The 26887-nt window shown below is 29.4% G+C and overlaps 1 protein-coding gene across 4 annotated transcripts in view; it reads left to right on the top strand.

Annotated features, from left to right (window-relative positions):
• Window positions 1–24748, top strand: part of LOC142326297 (polycomb protein Sfmbt-like) — a 63124-nt gene extending 38376 nt beyond the window's left edge. The window contains exons 12-17 of one of the 4 annotated variants that reach the window (XM_075368666.1): window positions 1244–1357; window positions 3021–3159; window positions 9123–9401; window positions 13926–14059; window positions 21306–21479; window positions 24254–24748. In XM_075368666.1, the coding sequence (XP_075224781.1) occupies window positions 1244–1357; window positions 3021–3159; window positions 9123–9401; window positions 13926–14059; window positions 21306–21479; window positions 24254–24427 (1014 nt within the window). In that variant the 3' untranslated portion in view covers window positions 24428–24748. Of the gene's footprint in view, window positions 1–1243; window positions 1358–3020; window positions 3160–9122; window positions 9402–13925; window positions 14060–21305; window positions 21480–24253 lie in introns of those variants that run through there. The other 3 variants (XM_075368667.1, XM_075368669.1, XM_075368670.1) reach the window with 3 other exon arrangements.
• Window positions 24749–26887: the final 2139 nt, after the last annotated feature.

Below are 26887 nucleotides of genomic sequence, written 5' to 3'. Positions count from 1 at the left end.
GTATCCCCAAGCTTTTGGCAAGACTTAATAACATTAATGTTCAATTTATTCTATCATTCAACACAAAACTAAGTGTAAGAAGCACCTGCTACACTCACTATTGCTACCAGACAACATTTGATGTGCACTATGAGGTTACAGAAAATGTGTATGCTCACTAGATATTAATACTGCACTCTACCAACTTTTACTACTATCATTCAGATACTTAACAAAAATGGTAGGGTGCTTTTTGAACAGACCTTGTAATCAAGATGAGTTCTTAGTTATAATTCTCACTCAGTTCAGGCTTCATTTGTTAGATAGTGACTGACCAACTTCCAGCATGCTCTTGGGTTATGGATTGTTCAATAAGATGTTTGTTTAGTAATTAGATTATAAATATAATATTAATACTTATGTGCAATAAGATTGCTACTGTTGTTTGCTGTTTATGGACAAAGGGGACCCACTAGTTGAATTTAAGGTAAAGCTATTGTCTTAATATGATGTGTGCAGCAGTTACAGCATTGGAGTCATGAACTTCATAATAATAAAAGTAAATATGTTGGATAAACAAAGGAGTACTAATAATTCTGTCACTACCAGTACTACTTCAGCTAATCTTGTCCTGGCAATCAGAGATTTGAGTGGTAATTGTCGTGTAAAGTTCAAGGATGTGGCACTGCGATTCAGCATTTCACATGGCACAATACTGGATGATTTCATCCATTTGTGGCATTGAAAATCTTGCAGCAGGAGAGTCTCAATGAGTGAGTGGTAAGTGAGTGTCTTCTCTCATCCTCTCTGGTTAAAAAGATTATGTATGGGTCCTTGCAAATGAAATGTAACATAAATATTCCATTACTTTCCTGAGATAAAATACCAATTTATGTTGAATATGAAGTGTAAAGGAAAGCTGTAATAGCTCCCATCTTCTGCAGACTTTGATTCATATATTCTTTTGCAGATTTTGATTCATATATTTTATGCCTGAACAAGTCATCTACATAAAGTGTAACTAGGTGAAGAAATTGTTTTAAAAGATATACATTTTTAAAAAAAAATTAAATATTCTCTAAAAATAGATGATTTAAAATAATTACTGGTGTTGGCCAATCTATTTTTTGAAACTCTCCCATTTAAATAACTGAAATTTTCCTATAAATGTATTTTCTTATAAATAGTTCATGCAATTAGAAATATATTTTATGTAAGTGAAATTGTGAAAATGATTTTTCTAAATATTTTGTCTTGCTTTCAGGAAATTCCAGTTCATGGATTTGTTTTAGGAATGCGTTTAGAAGCTGCAGATTTAATGGATCCTCGTCTTGTGTGTGTGGGTACAGTTTCCAGAGTAGTAGGGCGTTTATTAAAGGTGATAAATCTTACTGTTAATTTAGAATTTTGTTTACTTTTAAGAAAATGTGATAGATATAAATACATTTTTTTTCGCTGGTACTTCAATTTATCCCTCTACAAAAAAGAATTGAGTTAAAATTGCATGAAAAATAAAGGTTTGGTTTTTTTTTTTTAATTATGACAAAATGCATCTACCCAAACACATAAATAATTAAATTACACTTAAAAGAAAAATGTTTTTATTTATTGCCTATTCATAATATATCTAATTGAATGTTAAATATAAGATTTTGTAAAGGTTGACATGTTTTTGAATTTTAAATTTATGTTGGTCTTATTACATGTTGTGTTTGTCACTGTAATTGTGGTTGTAATCTACAGGAAACAGAAATTTATTGTAGTAATTTTTATACTATTGAAAAAAAGCAGTTGTTGAAATAAAGTAGAAAGTACTAATGTTTTGTTGTAATCAATACAGAAACTTAGTTAGATGCCATTAAAAAAAATTATGCGTGTTTTTACATTTTCTTCTGTCTAGAAGCTAATAAGTAAATTGATAATAAAATTAGTAAATCCTTACTGTGAAAGGACTTGTAGCAGTGCTAATAACAAATTTATTTTGAATTTTGACAGCATTTCAGATTCTGCAGACTTAAGATTAAGAGATTAAAGCATTGTTTATTAAAGCATGATGTGTACAGCAGGTACAGCATTGGAGTCATGAACTTCATAATAATAAAAGTAAATAAGTTGGATTAACAAAGGAGTACTAACAATTCTATCACTACCATTATTGCTTCAGTTAATCTTTTCCTGGCAATCAGAGATTTGAGTGGTAACTGTCGTGTAAAGTTCAAGGATATGGCACTGCGATTCAGCATTTCACATGGCACAATACTGGATGATTTCAACCATTTGTAGCATTGAAAATACAGAATTATTAAAGCATTATTTCATACAGAAGACTGAACAATATATTGATTTACACTAATTCTCCTAGTTGCTGTTACATATTCCTGTGACACATAAAGCACCTGAATTGAAAAGGCATCAGCTACAGTTCCTGTGAGGATGATGTTTAATATACACCATTTCCTGGATGAAATCCAAAGTTATATCACTTGTAGGGCTGAATATCACCTATAATATAAGTTAGTTGTACATTGCCTGCAAATTAAATTTTTATAAAAGTCATGTAATTCAAGGTTTTAAAACTTCTTATCAGGATAATTTTTTCTAATTTATGGGTGTTTGGGGAAAATCATAAAATCTGAAGACAAGTATGGTATTTCATTACTTGCATGTGCAGTAATGTAATAGAGTGCTTTTATTACTTTACTGTAACTGCTTAGGTAGATTAAAATTTATGATTTCAGATTTTTTGGTATATTTAACATGGTATATTTGGCCACTCTGGATAGTAACACATAATAACAAATAAATTTTCTTCTGTTTGTAGATTACATATTTTCAAGCTTGGATGAGTTTCTGTTATTGTAAATTTTACACGAGTAATTCAGTTACCTGTGTTACGTGTGATCAGGGTAGGAGCCAATCCAGAAGTGATTTATTTCATTGGCTTAAATTATTAATATTACATCAACACTTTTCTTAGTAATATGGTGTGATGTTTAATGTATTATGTATTATGTAATAAAGGTAAACGTTTTTATTTAAAGGTGCATTTTGATGGCTGGGAGGAAGAATATGATCAGTGGTTAGATTGTGAAAGTCCTGATATGTATCCAGTCGGATGGTGTCAGTTAGTTTCCCATAAATTAGAACCTCCAAGAACTCCAATGAAGAATGGCATTGCAGGTAAAATGAACAATTTTGTTAAATTTAACAAATTATATTGGTTTGTTGAAGTATGTACTTAATTATTGGTATAATCACAAATAATGAATATATCAACACTTATGGTTTGGCCAGTTGTTGTTGTGCATAATACAAATGGAAACTCCTTAGAAATTAATATTGGAACTATTCAAGGAAATAGATAACAAGCAACAAGTACTGCTTTTACAGTAGATAAAAAATATAAATTATGTTTTATGCAAATAATTTTGCTTTTTTTCTCAGAAACAATACTTACATTAGAAATTGCCTTTTGAATGACTCTAAATAAGCAAAATAGATAAAGCACGTGCACTTGCCAAAACCCATTTATACCCATGTACAGAACATGTAGCATTGTCATTGATATCTTAATTTCAGAATTAAAATAAAGATATTAAACACCTGCATCATACATATTATATAGGAACCAATAACAATATATTTTGTTTTTACGCCTTGTCTTTAATAAATGTTTTTGGATCTTAGGATTAATAATATGTGATATATTTACCTCCAGATTTTTATCACAACATTTATTGCCTGTTTATACTCTATAGATTTGAGGTTAAGCTTTCAAAACACCTCAGATATTGAAATTGTAAAGATATGAGGGAAGTTGAATGGATATAGAATAATGATTTATTGTAAAATTATCGGACAAACTGCCTCTAGATTTAATAGTCTATACGAAGTAGAACAAAATAATAGAAGCATAATCAATATTGAAAACTATATTAAAATAAGAAAACAAAACATTAGTAAACAGCTATATCACATAATACAGACATTTACGATGAAAATTAAAAAAAAAATGCATGAAATTATAATTTCAAGCAACAAAATTTTCAAAATGAACTAAAAAATGTATTATTCTATAAATATAATTAAATTAAAAAAACAAGATTTAAAGTGTTTTTAAAAATACAGTAAATTCAAATAAATATATTAAAGTATTTTTATATTTAAATTCAATTAAATAAACTACCTAGTACATAATTTCGAGATAAGAAATAGCTTACCTTAATTTTCCCCTATATGCAATAACAGAATTATTTCAATCATGACTGAGGATTTGGTATCCCTCGAAAGTACTTAAATGAAAAATTAAGGGAAGATATGTCATATCTTAATATTCTGTATTAGGTTGTTTATTTAATAGAATTTAAATATTATGTAACTATACAGAATAATATGAACTGCAAAAAGATTAATTTTAGTAATATAAAATTTTTGTATCCTGTCCTAAAATTAAGATAATCATTCCTTAAATTATTAACATAGTAGTAGCATTTTTATAATGATATCGACAAGAATTTTCTTAAATAATTTCAGTGCTAGAAATAAGAAAATAAGTTGATACAAATACTTGTCTAAAAACACTTTGTTAATGAGTTATGGCTGAAAATCTTTGTCCAGATTTCAGCACCCACATCTTCAACTTGTGACCATGCCAGACAACTATAGTTTTTGTCAATGGATTAACAATTAATTCTGTGTATATTATTTTCAGACAAAGCTACTTTTACTCGTAATGGCATAAACAGTAAGCAGAATTTTCATTGTTGGTCTGAAGAAAACCCACATAATGTAGTTGAATAAATTTTCCAACAACAATTTTCAGTGAATGTATGATGAAATGTGATCTATAACCAATTAATAGGCCCTTTCATAATAGAGCAATATATCGCAGGGAGAAATTATCTGGAATTTTTAAATAATGAATTTCTTAGTGTTTGAAAATTTCTCATTGGCAAAATGAATGGAAATGTACTATAATTTTGTGACTCAAGCAGGACATAATTCTTAGATGGAAAATTTACTGGTAAATGGATTGGATGTAGAGGGCTGTTAAATTGGCTACCAAGATCATCGAACCTTATACCCTTACATTACTGTTTATAGGGATGGATGAAATACAGAATGGAGGTATACAAGTAAAAACCAAATATGTTACTTTTTGAATGCAGTAACTTGCATTCTCAATATTGGGACCTCATTTGGATTCTCAAGGAATGCAAAGACATTAGGTTGGCGGCAGAAAATTTAAGCAAACTAGTTAAAAAATCTATATATATATATAATAAATAAATATATTATATTTGTACGATATCAATGGTGGAATTTTTTATTATTTATTGTAAATTAATACAGTATAAACTACAGTGAGTGTACTTTTTAAAGGTCTGAATATATTGTACTAGAAATTGTGAATGAAAACAATGAGGTCACATTTTATTCAGGAAAAAGCTGCTGCTGAAAAAAGCCAATCCAACAAAGAGAGTTTTGTTTGTGCAAAGAACAAAAACACAAGCGAAACTTGTGGCAATGTGGGCAGTGTTATTCCACTTCACATCCCGGACTGCTTTAAAAATCTATTACACTATATTAAATGTTTAAAATGAATATATAATTTAAATTAAAATTTTTGTAGTTGTAATTAAAATTGAGGATCATGATCTAACAGATTTATAGACTGTTGTAAAAATGTCTATCAAGAGAAAAATCATGCTGTTAGATATCTGTTATCATCCCAAAATGAAGGTAACAGAATTCTTTTATTTTTCTCATTAATTCTAAAATCTAAATTTTTATAGTAGTTAATAAAAAAAAAAGTATTTAAAAAAAGAATTTTCATGTAATATTGGTAGTCTAATGGATTAAATAATTTTATTTGTAAGTACCAGGTTTAAAAAAAATAAAAACCAGAAAACGGTTCGTTAGTCAATTTTGGCTCACAAAAATATTAGCCCTGCTTTCTGCTCCCACTGTGAAATTAAATTGTACTAAAATTCTTGGGATACAAATTGAGGGGTAAATTTTGTGGTTTGTTATGCTAACTTGAAACTAACTTTGTTAGTTTCTTAATCTAAAAAACTATAAAATTGGTCCCATATTTTTATCTTGCTTAGGTTTTAAGAAAAACAAGGTAAAACACGAAAAAGTTTTGTCAAAAAATACACTTTTTTAGGTTTGGAATAAAATATCAGCTTTTATTGCTCAGCAATATCTTGATCAATAACAATTGTCAATAGGTTGATCACTTGTTATTGCCAACCTAGCAAAAGTAAGTTGTTCTGTTTATAATTGTATCAATTTTCTGATCCAGTTTGTGTGTTTTGTTTGTAATTAAAGTTGAACTTCTCAAATTTGTGTTTAATTTTAATAGATGTTACTTACATCAATTTTTGCAAAATTAAATTCTCTACAAAGTTAACTAGAAATTTTTGTTTGTGTATTGATAAATTAACAAATTACTTTATTCCAAATCTAAAAAAGTGTATTTTCCAATGAAATTTTTCATGTTTTATCTTGTTTGTTTTAAAACCTAAGTGATATAGAGGTCTGGGACCACTTTTTATTCAATTTCTTAGAACTAAAGCCATAAGGAACCATCAGATTTATCTGTTGATGTGTATCCTAAGAATTTTACAGTTTAATTTCACAGAGGGAGCAGAAAGCTGGGCTAAATGTTTTGTGAGATGAAATTCACTAACACACCATTTTCTGACCTATATTTATATAAACTTTTTTTCTTATTTTTGGCTATAGAATCATTTCCCAAGAGATTGCTATGCAATTTGGAATTACCTGTATGTATATATAAGATAAATATTAATTACTTGTAAGTTTCACTGTTGCAAATGATACATTTAGCAAAATCTCTATTAATTAGCTTACATTTGTATTATTTAAGTAAATTTCCAGCCACATTGATATATTATTTGTTATTTATTACTTGGATAGCGAGATATCATTTTTAAGTAGTATTGCATGTATTTTGTTTTATTATTTAATTAGTTGTTTACATTATATGAATTTACATTTTTAGGTTATAGAAAAAATGAAGTATAGTATAAAAGCTGTCTAAAAACTTTTGTTTAGTAATTGAATTTACAACATTTTTCTGATTATTTTGAAATAAAATTCTTGTAAATCCATTTTTATAACTATTTTTAACATTTACTCTTTCGCTTCCCTTTATTTATACAAAGTGATAATAAAACCTCCCACATTTTAATGGCTAATAAAGTAAAATATATTACAGATAGAAACTTTTTTATTCAAAAATAAAAATATAAAAAAACAGTTTGTATTTACTTTTTTCTGAAAATTACATCTCCTAAATGTTATCCATTGTTATCAATGCACATTTGAAGACTATATCTAAAGCCTACCATCACCCGACGTGGAATAGCTGCTACCTCCACTTGAATTGCTCTCTTGAGATTATCAAGAGTGTGGGACTGATGTATATAAACCTTAGATTTATGGTAACCTAAAAGAAAAAATCATTTTGAGTGAGGTCTGGTGAAAGGGTTGGCCAAGCAGCATCACCATGTATTGAGATAAGTTTTCTAGGAAACAGATCTCTTACCACTGCCATTGATATCACAGCGGTATGTACTGTAGTGCCACGTTGTTGGAACCACGGAATCCTTAAAAAGTTCTCAAGGATGGCAACATAATTTTGGGATGATACCGTAACTGTTACAACCTCCTCTTCAAAAAAAATAAGGACCAATATGCTGTTCCTATAAATTGCACAAAAAACGGTCATTTTGTCAGAGTGCAATCAATGGTCTTCATGCAGGATTCATGGGTTATGATCAGAGAAGTAGCTGAAACTTTGTTTACATAACTGCTTAAGTGGAAATGTGTTTTATCAATACACTAAAGAACAGCATCTTCTGGGACACTTTCTAGAATGTTCTCGCATGACATCTTCAATAATCTGCTGGTTCAAATTCTTGGACAATTATAATTTTATAAGGGTGAGAGTGCAGGTCTTCTTTAAAATTCTTCACTCTCCCTAGGAATCCGAACAGCTACAGCATGCTTTCTTGCAGAACGTTTTGGGGACTACAAAATAGGCTGTCTCACAGCCTCAATATTCTCAGGCGTTCCAAGTACTTTTAGGTCAGCAAGATGATTTTTTTTCAATGCTGAACCTGTGGTTCGGAAATTCTTGACTCTGCAAAATAGTCTTCTAATCAGGAACTTTTCATTATGTGGAATACGTTAAGCAAGAAGCTCTTTGCACTGTAATCACAGAACTGTTGCTTTTGAAAAACATTTTGACTGACCAAATCAACATATGATGAACACCTGACCAAATCATACTGACAACTGAAAACAGCAGGAGCATGGTGAGTGGAAGCAATTTCCTCCACTGTTCTCGCCTCTTCATTGACAGCACTACCACTGATCAAAAAGTGGGAGGTTTTATTGGGTCACTTGTACATGCTAAATGTAATCAAACTCCAGTGAACAATACCCAGGCAGAAAGAATAAAGCAAATGTGAAAAAAGACCTATAGAATCTTATTTTAATGATTTCTGACTAATCAATTTTTCTTTATTAGATCCTGCTGGCAAAAACTCATTAACAGTGGACCTTTATTTTCACTATTATATATATTTTGAACAAAAATTGAAAAGCTTGGAATAAAAATGCTTTTAAACTCTTGTAAAAAGAGATTTAATTTGTTTTTAAAGTGTAGAGGTTTTTAAAACTTAAAAAGAGAAAAAAATCATTTAAAAACTTCACATCATCCTTAATTGTATAATAGAATTGTTGATTTAGTACAATATTTTTATGTTTATTGTTCGAATTTCTCATCTATTTTGCAGACTATTTCAAGTCAGTCTTCTAATTCTCTTAAGTTACAGAAAAAACTTCTGAGTGTAGAAACATTTGTGGTGCACCTGTATTGCGCTTTTATTTTATCTTAAATACTGTTTAACTATTCTTTGCTTATCTAAATTCTTAGTGTATATCTGTACATTGCTTTTATTGACCCTTCCTTGTTTGGCCTTGAATAAAAACTGAACTTGCTTATTAAAAGAAAGTTGTATGTGTTTGTTATGATCAGTGTTGTGATATTTGTTTTTATGTGTGATGTTTGAATTGCTTTAATAATATTATTTTTTTGTGTTTTGAAGACATATCTTCAAAACCTTTGTTTAATTGTTTTACAGCTGCTAAGCCTGGTAGACCAGGTAGACCTAGTAAAAGAGGTAGGCGGCGTTTGATGAAACGAGGGCCTGCGGCTGGCCGCACACCCTCTCTTATTAAAACACCAGCTGTTGTGAACATGAGTACTACTGCTGGTCAAGTAGAAAGTCCACTGACTACTCAGCTTTCAGATACATCAATGATAGTTGAAGAAGAAAAAAAAGAATGGTATCAACATTCAGCTGCTGATGCTTCTTTTTTGACTGGTAACTATATTTATTTTTTTTTACTTCTTTACTGAATTTCTCCGTGCCAAAGAACAGGATGTAGAAAAAAGAATGTCTGGGTTTTAAAATTATTTGTCTGTTAACTTTGAAGTACAGAAATTAATCACATATAGTAACTCATACAGTCATTTTCCTACAAGTGTTCAATATGAGTACATTATGTCACGTGGCACATATCCAGCTGATAGCAGAGTTGGCCCCTGTACTTAACCAGCATGTTTGGAGTAATAGAAGTAACAGCTATTTCAATCCTGTGCCTCAAATGGTAGATCAGTAGGTAGCGGTAAATTATGTTCAAGATCTGTTATAATACTCCAATAATCCGTTATGGAAAAAATCACATGGTGTCAGAAAAGGTGACTTGTATGTAGGTCACTGCTAACAAACTCTGTCATTGAGTCCACGTCGATAAATCCCATTGTTGGGGAAACCTCATTCAATCACCCCCATACAGAGTTAGGTGCACCATCCAGTTGCCAAATAAAATTCCTTGGTCATCTTGCATTTGAGGAAAGAGTTATATATCCAACATATCAAAAAAAGCAACTCCTGTTATGCTGGCTTCAACAAAAGAGGAATAGCCTGTAAACCCGTGGACAGAATATTGGATAGAAAACAATTAATTTTGGCAGTTCCTATCAAATTTTTAAGTGTCCATGGGGATTTTTCTGATCCCCAGATATGGAAATTATGTGTGTTACCTTTTCCAGCAAGATGAAATGTTAACTCATCACTAAACACAACACGATTAAGAAAGTAATCTTCACGCCGAAATATATTGATTGCTAAGTTGGCTTGCACAGCTGCTACTTGCATGCTGTTTGTACTGATTGACTACCAGTCAGTAGTCAGTCTATTGAGTAGTGACTACATATGAGCAAATAAAACTGCCCTTTTTGCTCTTTTATTCTAGCCTTAAATCATCACTGTACTCATGCAAGAGATATTATAACAAATTAAAATCCTGTTTTTCTCTTTTGTATACCTTGGTGGTTACAAATAAAATTATTTAAAATAATAATTATTATTATTATTTTAAGTATTTACATTAGCCTTCCAATATTACAGGAAAATTCTTTTTTTAAATACTATTTTTTATTAATTATAAAAATTTAGATTGTAGAATTAAGAAAAATTAAAAAAAATCTGTTACCTTCATTTTGTGATTATAACAATATCTAACAGCATGATTTTTCTCTTGATAGACATTTTTACAACAGTCTGTGAATCTGTTAGATCATGATCCTAAATTTTAATTACAACTACAAAAATTTAAATTTAAATTATATATTTATTTTAAACATTGAATGTAATTTAATAGATTTTTAAAGCAGTGCGGGATGTGAAGTGGAATAACACTGTCCACATTGCCACAAGTTTCGCTTGTGTTTTTGTTCTTTGCACAAACAAAACTCTCTTTGTTGGATTGGCTTTTTTTAGTAGCAGGAATTTTTTAAATAAAATGTTAACTTATTGTTTTGCCTCAAGCTGCAGGGGACTTAACATCAATTGAAGGTCTTTGATGATGTTAAATGTTTGTCTTTGATAATGTTTGAATCAACAAACGGTTTGTTGATTCCAGAATAGCCTTACATTTATTCAAACGAAAATCAGAGAATGATAAATTATTTCTTGTTACTATTTTTCTGTTACTCTTGGCATAGACCTCATTACCAGAAAACATGACAAAACATGCATTTCCTTGTTATAATCACTTGCACGCACACAGTGGTTTTTACAATTTGAATGATTTCATTTTGATTTCTCTTTATTTTTCTTCTGACTGCTCCAGTAGCCACCATATCAGGTTTTGAATGTTGCATTGAAAGAACTAAAACATCATTTTTATCATGCCACCACTTAATATAAAAATATTGCTTGTATTTTGAACCTAAACTCTCCAAAGGAAAGTTTTGTGAAACTAAAATCTTAGGAATATTTTTTCTATGTGCTTTTATAGTCCCAGTGGTACATGTATTTTTATCCAACAATGTTTTTTAAAGGTTAGGTGAGCTACACCAGTAGTCTAAATAGATTACATAACCTTGATTTTGTAAACTTTACTAAGTTCTAGCATGATAGCTTCATTTGCAAGCATTCTGTGATGGTCATCCTGGCTAAAATACATAGACAAATTCCAGAAATAAGCAGTCTGTGACTTGCACAGTTTGTGAAATTTTATTCCAAATCATGATCGCTTAGACCTGTTGAACTGGATGAAACATAACCCCTACCTAATCATTTCATCAAGCTGTCATCTATACATATATTTTTTTGAGGGGTACATACCAGTTGAAATTTTGTATTTAAATATTCTATAACTGGTTTAAATTTTTTAAGCCTGTCAACATCATCACTGGCATAATTTGCAAAATCTAAATTTTTGCTAATGGACAAATTTAAATACTAGATCATGGATACCGGTGTTCTTTGGTGGCTGGGTTTCAATTAACCACACATCTTAGGAATGGTCGAACTATGACTGTACTCCACTTCATTTACACTCATATATATCATCCTCATACATCCTGTGAAGAGATATCTGAATGATAATTCCTGGAGGCTAAACAGGGAAAACAAAGGATTTTGGGACTAAAGAACTATTATAGCAAAATATAATTTTAGCTCATCTGTAGTTATGTTAATCCATTTATAAGTAGAGTTTTTGCAAAATTAATCTCATTTGCATACCAGTTAGTGTTAACGTAATCATTTGATAAAAGTCATCACTCAAAATTTCACTTAGAACTGCTAATTCACTTATCCAACAGAATTAAAATTCACAGACATTTACAGAAGTAAAATTTTTCAATACATTCTCATCTGCTCCAGATTCACTAGTGAAAGGAATATTCTTTACAGTGTTAACTCTCACTGGAATTATTACTTTCAAAATGAAGTGACAAATGAATATTTTATGTTCGTAATCCAAAGAGTTAAAGTCAGGTAATTCAAAGTGGCAGTTATCTTCTAACATGAGTGATCACAGGATAGATAAGCAAACATAATCTGATGTTTGTCTCAAAACTCACTTCAAGAGGCAGTTCAGTTACCTTCCATGATCAAGTTACTGACCATCAGGTAGTTCTACAGACTGCTTTGCATTTTGATGGTTGAAATAGTTTTGTATATCTTAATGTGTTTTATTTTCTGTCAGAGGGATGGCGCACAGTTAATAGGTGTTTTCATTATTGTTTAAATTCTTAGGTACAAGTAATTTTTTTATACAATATGGTATCAATTAAAACCATATTTCATTGTTATTTTAGTACCTGCTATAGTGTATTATTTATTATTTAATTGCATTATTGTATCGTTAAAATTCATAGATTTTAGTAATTACGATTAACTGTGTTTAGGTTAATTTTGTGGTAAAATTATCTTGTATTCTCAGGAAACTGTTTAACCCAACATTTACATCCCTTATGTTAACTCCTTGCAGTGTCTGTGGTTTAGTGGTTAGAATAGTTACACATGGATGAAACAAGAAAAACTTTCTCTAGGTCAGTAAACTGACCTGCAATGAAATTTCTGTTTGCTGAAACTACTATTAAGCCTCATTTTCCACTAAATTATCAAAGACTAGTTAAACCTCTATCATTTTCTTGATTCAGGTAATTCAGTATGACTGTACAACATTTTCTGCATGGATACTGAAAAAGGATTTGACCAATTGTTTTAAGTTTTGTTGAGAAAAGGTCTCCCTTTTTTTATTTAAATTCTTTATTAACTTGAAGGTGTATCTGGTTCAAGTGTGATGATTATTGCTTGCGGAAAAACGTTGATGTGAATACAGACATATGTTTACCCAACAGCAGATTTTGTTTTTCTGTGATCGAAAAGAATCTATTTGAGTTAAAGCTGCTATCCATTGTGTTCATTTTAATATTAATATATTGTAGTGTGATCTTGTACTGTTATAAGATGATTCACTATTTGTATATCTTGAATTTACTTTGTTAGAAATAATAGCGAAGCAAACAGTTATATACTATGTTTATTTATTATTCTTCAATATTAGACAATAGTAATTTTACATAATAATGTTTATATTTAACATAGTGTAATTAATTTGCTGGGTGAACCTATTTTTAATTTGGTCTCTGAGAGTTGTCATAATTTTTTTAGAAGTTGCATTAATAATATTAAACTATTTAACTGAAAAAAGAAAAAACCTTAAACTATTTAATTGAAAAGGTAAATAGCTACCATGACTGTGTTTTTACAAAAAAACATTGTATCTTTGAAAAAACATGAGATTTAAAGACTTAAAAGCCTGTAGCTTTTATTTAGAAGGAATGTAATACCTTCATTTTGTTGTGATACTGTAATTAATGCTAAAATTTAGTACCAATCAATATATATATTGAACTGTTGGTTTCCTTTTAAGCACATGTAAGATGCTTGTTTGGGAACAGTTCCTTAACCAAAATTATTTTTTTTATGCGTGTTGCCACATGTTGGAAGTATTTCAGTTTTGATTAAATTGAATGAATTTTTAAGGAGACTCAGTTAATCAAGAACTTAATGGAGTTGATGGTGTTAGTGAACCTGAAATGGCTGCTGAACCTGCTGGACCTGACCAATCTCTTCCTGTTTCCAGCAGACCTGAACAGATGCAAACTTCACATATAAATGTTAGTAATAATATTAAAATATTAATATTATGCATTAGTTAAATAATAGTACAGAATTAAATAACATTTTTCCTGCAAGTTTTTATAGTTTTATATCTTTTCTGTCATCCTCCCAAAGTTTTTCTTATGCTTTTCTATTAACTTAAAAAAAACAGGATTTTGTTTTCTACTTTGCTCATTGTTTATTTATATTATAGCCATGTATTAAGTATTATAAAACTTAACTGAGTAGTTTATTATTTTAAGTATTAATAAGCTTGATTTTATGAATAATTTATTGACCTAATATTATTACAGTAATTCTACTATTAAAAAGAAAAATTAAAAATTAATATTATAAGGTTTTTATCAAAATTATTGCCGATTTTCACAAAGATAGAACAGTGATCCTGGTTAATTCCAGACTCATAATATATTTGTCATATGCTGTGTGAATCTCATCATTTAGGAAGTTTTGTTTGTGCCTTTTTAAAATTTACAATAAAACCTCCATGGTATATGATTGAGATCTGTTATTCAATTTCCTAACACAATAAATATGCAGTCACTATAAGATTGATCTATAAATTAAAGAAGTTTATCATGATCTCTTGTATGAATTACAGTGAAATGAATTGTGTCAAATTAACATGGGAAAAGAGAAATTCCTTGGTGATGAGAAAATCTGTTACCCAGCTATCATTACAGATAATTTTGTATGTTGTATAAATGAATTGGACATGATCAGTGTCACACACTTGACATCCATAAAAAAATTCTACAAGTTTCTAAGTTCATCGTTGATTTGTGAGTGAGAAAGAACTGAACAAATAATGTCAAAAACAATTTTTTACAGTTGGCGGAGAAACCTCATTCCATGAACTTTCTAACATAATTATAGCATTCAGAATAGTATTTGTTTCCTTTTTTTATCTAAATCCTGCATCATTTGTAAAAGTAGCTGTTTTTTGTAATGGACTTTTACCAACTTGATCTAAAGGCTGTAAGGCTGCTGTTATTTTCGGTGGTAAGAACACTAACTTTATACACAAAAGATTTTCAACATGTGGATAAGCCAGACAGTTGTCAATGAACAGCAGTATTTTGTCATTTTCAATCTTTAACTTATCCCGTTTTCGTAACCAAGCTGTAAAGATATCACTTGTCATCCAAGCTTTTTTGTTACTTTCATACATAACAGGAAGCAATTTCAAATTTAAAAAAAATCAGAGTTTAGCAATTTTCCCTATAACCAGAAGTTTTTTTTTGTCTCGTCATATTTGTAGCAATTAGTCTTTCTTTTGATAATTTCTCCCCCCTAAAACACATTACGCCTTTAAACTGAAGGGTTCTTTCTGGCATCACTTAAAAAAAAAAGACCGGATTCATCGGAATTATAGATTTTTTCGTCTGAATAGCACTTATTTAATTTTGGCCAAGTGGTTTCTAGCCATTTTTCTGACACCGATTGGAGCTGCTGTAGCCTTGCCACTTAATTCTCCCTGACACAATATTTTGATGCTGACGGAACCGTTGTATCCAAGCTGAAGTTATTTCACATGGTTTACCAAATTTTTCAGAAAATTCATTCTCCTTAGTTTGCATAATAGGGTCACTAATAAGGATATCACTAACCCTCTGGTATTTAAACGATTTTAACAGTGCTTGGTTGACATCATTATGTTGACTAGGCCGTAATTTTTTTGATTTCATAGAATTTGTTTCAAAATTTTTCTTAATTTTTTCATGGTTCTTCCGTATCACAGATATTGTCGAATGACCTACAACTAATTCTAGAGCAATATAGTTTCACCATTCTCTAACCACCAGATAATGTATGCCTTTTCCTCTATCGTGAATGTTTTTTTGCGAAGTTATAATTAAATCACTATTAAGTAAATTACACACGATACATAAAATAAAATACTGTACCTGCACAATATGATATGCTCACAGCAAAAGATTAATAACTGAGTGTGGCTGTTTCAGTTTACAATAATCTCGTACAGGAAGATTAAAAAAAAAAAAAAAAAAAAAAACAAGAACTATAGTACATATGCAGGTAAAAAGGAAAAAATGATTCATTTTAACCGTCAAAATATTTCTTTAGCTACAATGTAGATAATGACAAGTCACTTCCGTCTGTCATTGTAAGCGATAAAATGTTGTATTCCAGTAGAAAAAGTAAGTCATTATAACCGATATGTCACTTCAGTCAATGTAAGTATAAACAATATACATACTGTACTTATGTATTAACAGCATACCAAACCAACCAAGAGACAAGTTTTGGTCACTATATCCGATGTCACTATAAGCAATACTTACTTTTTTTCCTGGGTCGGACATACAATGAAGTAAAGCTCAGCCCAAGGGAGTGTCCTTCAAACTCAAACGAGCCTCCAGTTTGGCTCCCTGGTTGAATTTTTCGTGACCAACACCTACCTCAAATCATCAGGGAGAGGTTAACCAGGTCCGACTACGTCATTCCTGGGACCCCCCGTCAAGGACCAGGACTCGATCTGTACATTTTCTCGCTTGACTCTAACTACTAGGGATAGGGAACTGGGACTGATTATGTCGTTCCCAAGCCCCACCCAGTAGCCGGGTGTCTTTTGATTCCCCAGCCTACAGACCCCAGGAGTTCCTGGTGTCTAGGCTGGGAAATCAAAAGACAGAGTTCCAGCTGCTGGGTGAGGCCCAGGAACGACATAATTGGGCCCGGTTCCCCCTTCCTAGTAGTTAGAGGCAGGTGAGAAAATGTGCAGACCAATCCCAGTCCTTGGGAAATATATTGTAAAATGTATTTTAAGTTTTACAACATACGTAAATGATTATGAACATATTTTTATAATATCCTTTAGGTTTATTATACAGTCTGAAAAAAAATACCAACAAATTTAGTACCATTTTGATGTCCATTTCTCAACAAATTATTTCTTAAGAATGCCTTTGAATTAAGCAGATGGAAAATTGATGTGGGAATTTTGATACAAAATTAGAATTTTCTGTTTTTAAAAATATTTTAATTTTGTAAATAACTCATACCTCTTAAAAATATTTACATGTTTAAAAAAAATATTTACGTATTTTTAAAATATCAATTTTTCATTTGCTTAATTCAAAGGCATTTTTAAGATAATTTGTTGAGAAATGGACATCAAAAGTTACTGAATTTGTTTTTTTTTTTCAGAATTTATAATAAACCCAAGGATATTCTTAAAATATGTTCATAATCATTTATGTATGTTGTTGAAAGTCAGATTAATTTGAAGGAGATTTTGGGAGATTAAAGAAGAAAACTACCATATAGGTTGAATTTAAATTATTGCAAAGATTGCACTGATAATTAATTATACTTATTTCTGATTTCAGAGATACTCAGTAGCAAGAACAATAAACAGAAACATTTTCCTTTCTGCAAAAAAGACCACAATTGCGTTTATGTTTCCTTATGCTGTGAATAATTAATATTATGCTCTTTTGCCAGTCATAATACTTTTTATATATTTAATTAGTATATTATATTTATATGATTAATTAATGTTAAATAACATTGAAAGTAAGCACAAAATTTTTGGTAACTGGAAAAAATGGCGGCTGTTCAAAGGTGGTGAAAATCAGTTTTTCAATTTTGTAGGCCAACTTAAACTTTCTAGGTGAAAAAGTGAGCATTTGCAGTACCTATAATTTAAGCCCTTAAACATTGAATTTCAGTAATGAATTAGGCAAAAAAACTGAGAAACTGTTACAAATGGCTGTTTTTTGCAAAACGAATATTTACTGCAAAAATAGCGTTTTTACTTTTTTCTTTAAATTATCTTTTGGAATTCTGAATTCAATGACTGGTAACACATTAAATTGGTTTATTTGTTGCTGAGATATTGTAATTTATTTACAAAAAGACTTCAGACAACTGTAATTACTTTGGCTTTTAAGAACTTCATGTCCATTTCAAATGCAATCTATTCTTCAAGACTTTACTTTCAAATGGTGAAAAGTTTAGATTAAAAATTAATATAAAACTAGTTAAAAATTCTTCAAAAAAAAAAAAAGAACGAAAAATAGAGCGTGCTCGTTTGATAGTTATGGAGGGGGAAGTGGTTCGGAGCAGTTACACGGAAACAAAGCTGAATTCATAAATTCAAACAGTGGAGTGCGAAAAAATTGCTCTACTTCTGCGAATTTTGAACAGATTGTGAGACTATTTTTTCTTAAACCAGGACATAAATAAACTATTATGTACAGTACGTTCATAAATTTTGCTTCTACAAAGTACATTAAATTTAAGGAAATTGTTTTTTTTTAATTAAATTTTAAAAGTTTTTTCAAAAAAAAAAGTCTCAATCTGTCCAAAATTCATGGAGGTAGAGTGATATTTTCGCCCTCTGCTGATTTGAAGTTATAAATGTTATTTTTATTGAGAACTGTGTTTTTTTCAGGAAGTTTACTTTGAGCTAAAAAATTGAAAAATAAGTTTTTACCACCTTTGAACAGCCGCCATTTTGTCCAGTTAGCGAAAATTTTGTTTCACTTCCTTAACCTCTAATAATTTTCTTCAAATATTTACCTTCACCCCCCCTTGATTAGACTAAAATGCTGAGACACAAACATTACTGCTAGTAACAAACACAAATTACATACACTCATTTAAGAGTAATTTGATTTAGTGCTGTACAGTTTTTCTCTGAAGTAGAAAAATAATTATAGTTTTGGAAAATGAAAACATTAAATTTTTACTGTTTCATTCACGTTTAATAATGAAATTGTACACGAGAAATTATTATTTCTTACTTATGTTAAAACAGTAAGATTTTATGGCTGTAATAATATCCTGGGTGTTTGATAGGTCCATAAATAAAAATGTTACAAGCAGAAAAGTGTATTTAACCCATTAACTGTCTGTTTTTTTAAAGATAATATTCATCACTGTGTCAGGTCTTTTTTTGTAGAATTTAAAAAAAAATTTTACATTGTATTTATTAAAATTAATTTAAAAAAATGAAAAACTTAACCTATATGCATAAGTACTAAAAATAATATATAAAAAATAACATATTTTTCATCAAAAGTTTTGTTGTGTGTGATAAATGCCAAAACAAGGTACCGCATATAGTCCCACATTATATTCACTGCACATGTTTCTAGATTCTTTATGCCTTTTTCATTATTTTTTGTATTTGATCATACAAAACACACTTAAGCAACTTTTTTTCTTTTTCATTGATGAAGCTAATGAGGGAAAGTATCTTGATTAGGTGGAAGCAGTGTGTCCATGGATTTTGATTGCGTTCTCCTTTTGGTCTAACTGCTGGTACATAAATTTTTTTATAATTTGGTTTATTTATTTTGATGACTGAAATTTGGAATTTGTTAAAACATAAGTTTTCCAGTTTTTATTTTATAAAATGAAGATGAATTTAAAAGAATAAGATTGATGAAATGCAAGACAATTTTTTTATACCATTTCATAGATTTCTGCATTAGAATGCTGCTTAGAAGCCTTTATCAGTCTTATCTACTGTTCTTATGTTATTATAATCATAAATGCATTCTGGTTTTATTATAGGTGTTGCAGGTTGTTTTTTATTGAGAATTTTGATACAGCTGTCAGGGTGCATTGTGGTCAGCATCCAAACTTCCTTTTTATCCATCCACTTCATACTGTTTGTATCTACTGTCTTATCTACTGTTCTTATGTTATTATAATCATAAATGCATTCTGGTTTTATTATAGGTGTTGCAGGTTGTTTTTTATTGAGAATTTTGATACAGCTGTCAGGGTGCATTGTGGTCAGCATCCAAACTTCCTTTTTATCCATCCACTTCATACTGTTTGTGTGGCTTGAGTAGATTTCACTCCTTTTTAACTTCTTTCCCAATTTTGGCATAAATTCTTGTTTCTTGCACACAGTGCTGTAAGAATTAGTCTGATGCTCTGAAAAGCACATTGAATAATGAAGGCTAGAGTACCAATTATCAAGAAAAGCTGTATGTCCTTTTCCAAGATAATCTTTCAGAAGTGTTGTTGCTACTGAACCAAACATTCAGACTCCATTATTATCAGTTACTAAAGTCATAGTGTCCACATACACATTTACATCAAGGATATAGTCAGTTTCAACATCACACAAGACAAATTGGTTTGGGAGAGTATAGGAGTAGAAAGTTTTTAGACCAATGTTCACTAATTTTTTATTTTTTTGTTCTGGTCGTTAGCATTGTAATAACAAAAAAATATATTCAATTCATTGGCAGCTATATCAGACTATTTCTTGAGCCTAGAATGAGGAGGTAGTGATGTTTCAGGAATAATTTTAGAATGATAAATATTTGTTTCCTTGGCAATATTTTCAACAAATTCATTCTAAGGGAAGTAATTGTCAAAAAAAAATGCTTCAGTAGACTCGTCTTCAGTAGATTCCACCTCACACATTGCCAAAGTCAAAAATAAAAGGTAAAAAGTTATACAATGACCACAAAAAGTTATTAGAACTAAGATTGTATTACAATTATGATTTACATCTTCAGTTTCGTCTATATCTACTAATTTCTGTTCTCCTTTGTTGGTGATACTATATTTCAAAATTATTTGCTGTTTTCAGGTACACTAAATCACTGTCCTGTAACTACATTGTTTTTGTCTAAGTCCAAGTCGGGATCTAATAAAAAAGACAGAATTTCTGCTTCAGTAAAATATTTACTCCTACTAGGAGGTGAAAAATCCATTGCAAAAAGATTCAACTCAAAGATACATGAGTAACTTTAGTACTGAACAATGGCATCCATCAAAATGAAGGTTTGACATGTGTCCACAATTTACTTGATTTTGTTATTTTGTAAAATATTTCCACCAAAATAACTAGAATTGTGTTGGAAACACTACAAAGTGCCAGTTTAAAATGAAAGAAAGCAATTTATATATATATAATCATGAAATCAGTGCAGCGAAATCAAATATCAGTTCATATATTAATGGGTTTGACCTCTCACAGGCACATCACTTATATGTAATATTACAGGATTGGTATTCAATCAGTTAATTACATAATAAAAATTAAAAGAATTAAAATACAAGTCCCACAAGCAGTGTAAACTTAATAGGTATTTAAGAAAAGTTGTTTTTTAGCTTTATGCTTTTGAAAATGATCATAAAGATGTTTGGTGTTAGGTCTGTAAAGATTTGTAAAATCTAAAAATCTTGTAAAAGTTTGTGTTATTACCTTTTTTCCTTCTTTAATTTATATTTCTCCTGTTGTGTTTATAGAATCTTGATGGCAGTAGTAATAATAAAAATAATAAAATAATTCCAAGACTGATTGATGCGAGTGGACCTGTTGACACAAAAGATTTAGTACCTAATCTTTGGACTGTCAATGATGTAGCTCAGTTCCTAAGAGTAAATGATTGTAGTGCATATTCTGACAGTTTTGTTAATCAGGTAATTTTATATTTTTAATTAAAAGCAATTGATGGTTTACAACTCTAACTATTTTTTAGTTAATAAATATAAATTTTGTGTTTTCAGATTCTGTAGTTTTTTAATAAGGAACTTGTTAATAATTCACGACAAAACCATGGATCCTGAAGTGAAATAATTGAATTGGATTTCAATTTTGGATGTATCAAAAAGTTACATTTATCTAATTTGTTTGTGGAATATGTTGTTCTATTACATAGTGTTGTAATTAAAATTTACATAGATTTTTGTAATTATTTTTTATTCTTAAGATTATTTATAAATCGAATGTGCATTACTTGTGATATAATGCACAATGCACTGTATATTCAGCTTGTTTTTAATCAAAGTGAATAATTTAGTAGAACAACTTGCAGGATTTTTTTCTTTATTTCAGTTGCATTTAAATATTAGGAGATTTTTACCAAAACTTTTTCCTGCTGTTCTGTTTCTTTCTTGATAAAAATTAGGTTTTTTTTAAAATGTAAATTTTTTTAAATTCAAGATTTATTTCAGCACTTAAATATGATTATTTTTATTATGGTATATTTATAGGGCTTAAATATACTAAAGGTTATTTAGGTATACTTAAGGTTATTTAGCCACTTTCCTAAATAACCTTTGATGATTTGGCTGATTTCCAATTTAAACCCATTGAGATGGAACAGAATTGTATAAGAGGAGTGTTTTTTTTTTTTAAGTGCTGCCTTAATACAAAAGCAAAAGTAATCTACTTGTATTAGTTACATAATTATTTAATGACAAATGTATTATTTTTTAATGTAGTTATGATCACTGCAAATTGTTTTATTAGCTTTAAAATTTCATCTCTGAAAAATTTTTCTGTCAATAATTTAAACTTATCAACATCTTTCAGTTCATCATTTTCAAACCTCTACCATCCAAGCCATTGTTTCAAATGAAGAAAAGAGTAATAATTGTGATGTTAAGACTGTACAGTGGATATTTGAAGATTTTCCAGTGAAATCAGTGTAATTCTTGAATAGTTTATGTTGTAGTGTGCATCTGAGTTTTGTGCAGAAATAAAAATCACGTTGAACAATTTCCCATATCTTTTGTTCTGAATAGCACATCAGTGTTATTTTAAGATTTTTCATATTATGCATCACCATTTCCAGTACTTTCATGATCAAGAACCTCTATAAACATCCCCATTTGTCTGAATGTTCTTTCCTAAACTTATTTGGCTTTGGAGATGACGGAACACATACCATCACTGCATTGATTCCTGGTGTTTCAAATTAGTGTATGATATCTACATCTCATCTTTTCACAGTGTGATTAAGCACTTCATCTCCTTCATTTTGGTAGTGTACAGTGCATCTATAAACATATTTGACCCCCTCTTAGTTAGTTTATCCCACTTTTAAGCAAAACATTTGAAAATTTTTTTTTTTTATAATTTTGTAAAACTAGATTGTATGTTTTCAAAAAGATTTTGTTCACTTTTTCTAAGCAAATCATTGATATCACAGATTGACAACCACTACTACATTGTTAAGAACATTCGTTATTGCTTCTCAAATCAAACAACATTTTTTTAAATTTCTTCATGCATATACATAATTTATTTCACCCATACACATAACAAATTTCTTGTTGATTTCAGCTGCAGATTTGATTTCTCTATTAAAGAAATAAATTATTTCTCGAACCTCATCCTTACAGGACTATTTATTTTACACACATTTCAATTATATTATGCATGGAACTAACACAAATATGACTAGAATATTGTTGTCAACAGGACTACTGATGCAAATAAATGTGCTGTGTAAACACTATCTACATAAGTATGAAGTGGTGGCAAAGTTGAAACGGCCTGTACTTGAAAAATCAGTTGTAAAATAAACATTGCAATGGCTATTTGTGATGACTGACTGAACTTGGATCCAGCTCACTTTCTGTTTATCATACTTTTTACTCTTTCTACCAAATTTTTTTCTGTTAATCTTATTTTTCATTAATGTTTTCTTCACCTTGGCTTATATCCACCTTTCTTCACCTTGACCATATAGCTATATTCAAGATATTACCGTAGGGCTGAATTCCAAGATATGGCCTTCCCATAGCGTTCAAAAGCTGCAATTTGTCATATGGACAACAAGCGATTCACACCTTTATGAAGGGATTTACCATTTCATGTATCATCTTCTGCTTGGAAATTCCGGGTATCTCCACACCTGATATACTGTAGCAACTATTGTAGTATGTCATAAGCAATCCTCGTATTACCCAAATTCTATGTTATGAAACAAGGCCTAAGTACTATTATTCACTGCTAATATCATGCTGTAAATCAAACAAAATAACAATGTCAGTGACTTAACACAGCCTAGGACCACCTGCTTTGGAATTAAAACATGATTCTGGTCTTTTGACAATACAAGACATATTTCATCCTTCATTAAGTGCAGTTCAAACACAACATTACCTTCATTTGAAACTACATCATTCTTCATGCCTGCTCTTAATGATAAGGCCCATAACTCATTACTCACTTTAAACACCCACATGCTGAATTGCAGTTTTCCCATTTAGAAAGGCTAATTGGATTCTGCTACTCAGAAGATTAAATTATTTAAGCTGCATCATTCAATGATTTTCTTTAATAATAATTCTATTATTTTTTGCTAAATGTTTTCATTTAATGTTCCTGTATGTCTTATCTTATTAAAAGCTTTTGTGGAAGTAATAAATTTAATTGTGGTTTTAATATACTTTTTTTATTTCAGAAAATTGATGGAGAGGCATTGTTAGCTTTGACCAAAGATGATATTGTAGATTTGACCGGTATGAAAGTGGGACCATCACTGAAAATATTTGATCTAATTCAGCAGTTAAAAATTAAGGTTAATCCAGCTCAAGAAAGAATGAAAGCTGGTTTAAAAAAAATTACTTTAAATTAAATTAACAAAAGACTTATTACATAATTTGTTTGTATTGTATTAGATTATTACTATGCTCAGGTGAGCAAATATCTGCCTTTTATCCACTAGTAAGCAATATGTCTCATAATAATTTAGTTATTTGTATTCATATAATAATATTTTTATCATATTTTGATCATTCTGTATTATTCCTATTTAATTTGTATTCATCTTATTTTAGAATAATATTGTTACATATCGTTTCCATTATTTTTTACACTTAGTATTTATAAATATATGCAGTATTTTTTTCCAAGAAAATTTCTTTGAGTCTCAATATGAAACTCTGTGAATTTAGTTGTAATTTTTAATGATTAGAATTATCATTAAATATTTGTCAGAAATGAATAATGAATAGTTTATTTAATCATTTATCAAATTGATTATTTTCTTCAATTTTCATTTTCTAAAATAGGTTAATGTTTAAATACCTCATCTTAGTTGTTTTTATATATTAGTAAATTGTTTTCTTAGAAAATAAGTTATAATTACTTTATTTTATCCATGTACTGTCTTTCTTTTTTCAAATAAATTAATAATGTGAAATTTTAATACGTTTTTTTTATTTTATTTAATTTTTTATTATATGCATTTTTTCACTTTAATGTGTGATAGTTATCAATACAGTAGACTTTCTCTTACCCAGCATAATCAGGATCAGATTGATATTTATATAAGGTTTTATATATATATATATATTTGTGAGTGTTTTCATAGTGACTGCTACTTCTTCAGATGAGTTGAATAATTATTAACTAAAAATATGTTAATTTTAAAATTCAGGGAATATACACGTTTTTCTTTTTCAGGTTATTCTAATTATATAATTTACATAAAGTAATGTCTTTATTATTTTTTTTTTTTTTTAACTAATATTCAATTTATTTCAGAAAGTAGCAGTTACAATAAAAGTACTCATGAGTATGAACAAAAATTAAAAAAATAATAAGGTCAGTCATATAAAAAAAAATAATGTTATTCTATTGCCAGGTTGCTTTACTGTGAATTATTCATGGGTGAATTTTATTCATTAATAAATTATTCGCAGTGATCAGTATGGAATCAAATTTTATGAGTATTATTATTGTTACAGTTCTTAAGGAAGATTTAAAGAATTTAATGAGTACTAATTAACTTAAATAACCGTTTCACGTTGAGTTCCTTCAGGAATTTTGATTAGTCTTGTAAGAAAGGCCAATGATGTTCAGTATTGATTCAATTTTTCTTCTTTAAGGCTGTGTTCATTTTGAATATTCATTTATTATTGTTTATTTAAACTCTTTTATTCTTATTTAATTGCAGCTATATGAATGGAAACATATTTAAAAAATAAAACAAGTTGTACATAAAATTAATCATTTATCATAAAAAAAATTATACAATAAATCTCTGAAAGATGTTCACTTATTTCAAAATATAGTATAATTCTAGATAAATTAATAATTAAAGGTAAACTACCTTTGTAAACATCCTTGCTCTGTCTGCATGTAGTAATGTTTGGAGGAGAATGTGATTTCTTATTTGTTTGATTTTATATGATTGTTGTCTACTGCTTTACAAGGAGAAAGGTGAGTTATAAGATCATTATTAATATATTAAATTGTTGGTATTTAATTCTGTACAATTAGCCAAAAAAAAATGTAATTTTGTAATCATTTCCAAATTTTTTCTCTCCTCAATAACAGAATAATGTATAACAGTTTGGATATGCATTTTCTGTTGGAGGTAAATTTTCAAATTAGAATTGATGTCAAACCCTAATATACTACATAAATTATAAATTATGATATATATATATCACTAGTAAAAGTTGTTGCTTTTATATGGATTTGAATACTAGGCAGTGGATACCGGTATACTTTGGTGGTTGGGGTACAATTAACCACATATCTCAGGAATGGTCTTCCTGAGTCAGTACAAAACTACATCTCATTTACATGTCATATTTATCATCCTAATCTCTTTGGGCCATAGAAGAGGATTGCTTATTGTTTTATAGTTGAAGAGATTGGAAGGTACATATTAGGGGGGAAATGTCACTTGTGAAAAGATTAAAATAATTTCCTTGTAAAGCGAATATTTAAATTGTCTGATTTTCTCTAGAAAAACAAATTATTCAGTAACATTTCACGGTCAGACTCATCAATAAATAATTTTTAAATTTTATTAAGGGTTGATGTAAACACTGTTAGAAGGATCATCAGAAATTGGAAGATAGATGCTAGAAAAGTGACAACTATTTAAGATTTAAAATGAAATGGTAGCTACCAGGAATGTAAAAGTTTATTTTGTGGGAATAGAGGAGAATAGAAATGTACATAGTGCAAGGTTGATAACCATAAACTGGTATATTTGTTTTGTTTTTTGTACCACAATCTGCTGTACGTAGTAGTACATCTAATGATATTTATGAAAATCAAGCCTAATATTTTTTGTTCT

The sequence above is a fragment of the Lycorma delicatula genome, chromosome 6, assembly GCF_047948215.1.
Source record: "Lycorma delicatula isolate Av1 chromosome 6, ASM4794821v1, whole genome shotgun sequence".
Taxonomy (NCBI): domain Eukaryota; kingdom Metazoa; phylum Arthropoda; class Insecta; order Hemiptera; family Fulgoridae; genus Lycorma; species Lycorma delicatula.
The sequence above is the reverse complement of the archived record's forward strand: the minus strand, read 5'-3'. Positions and strand labels throughout refer to the sequence as shown.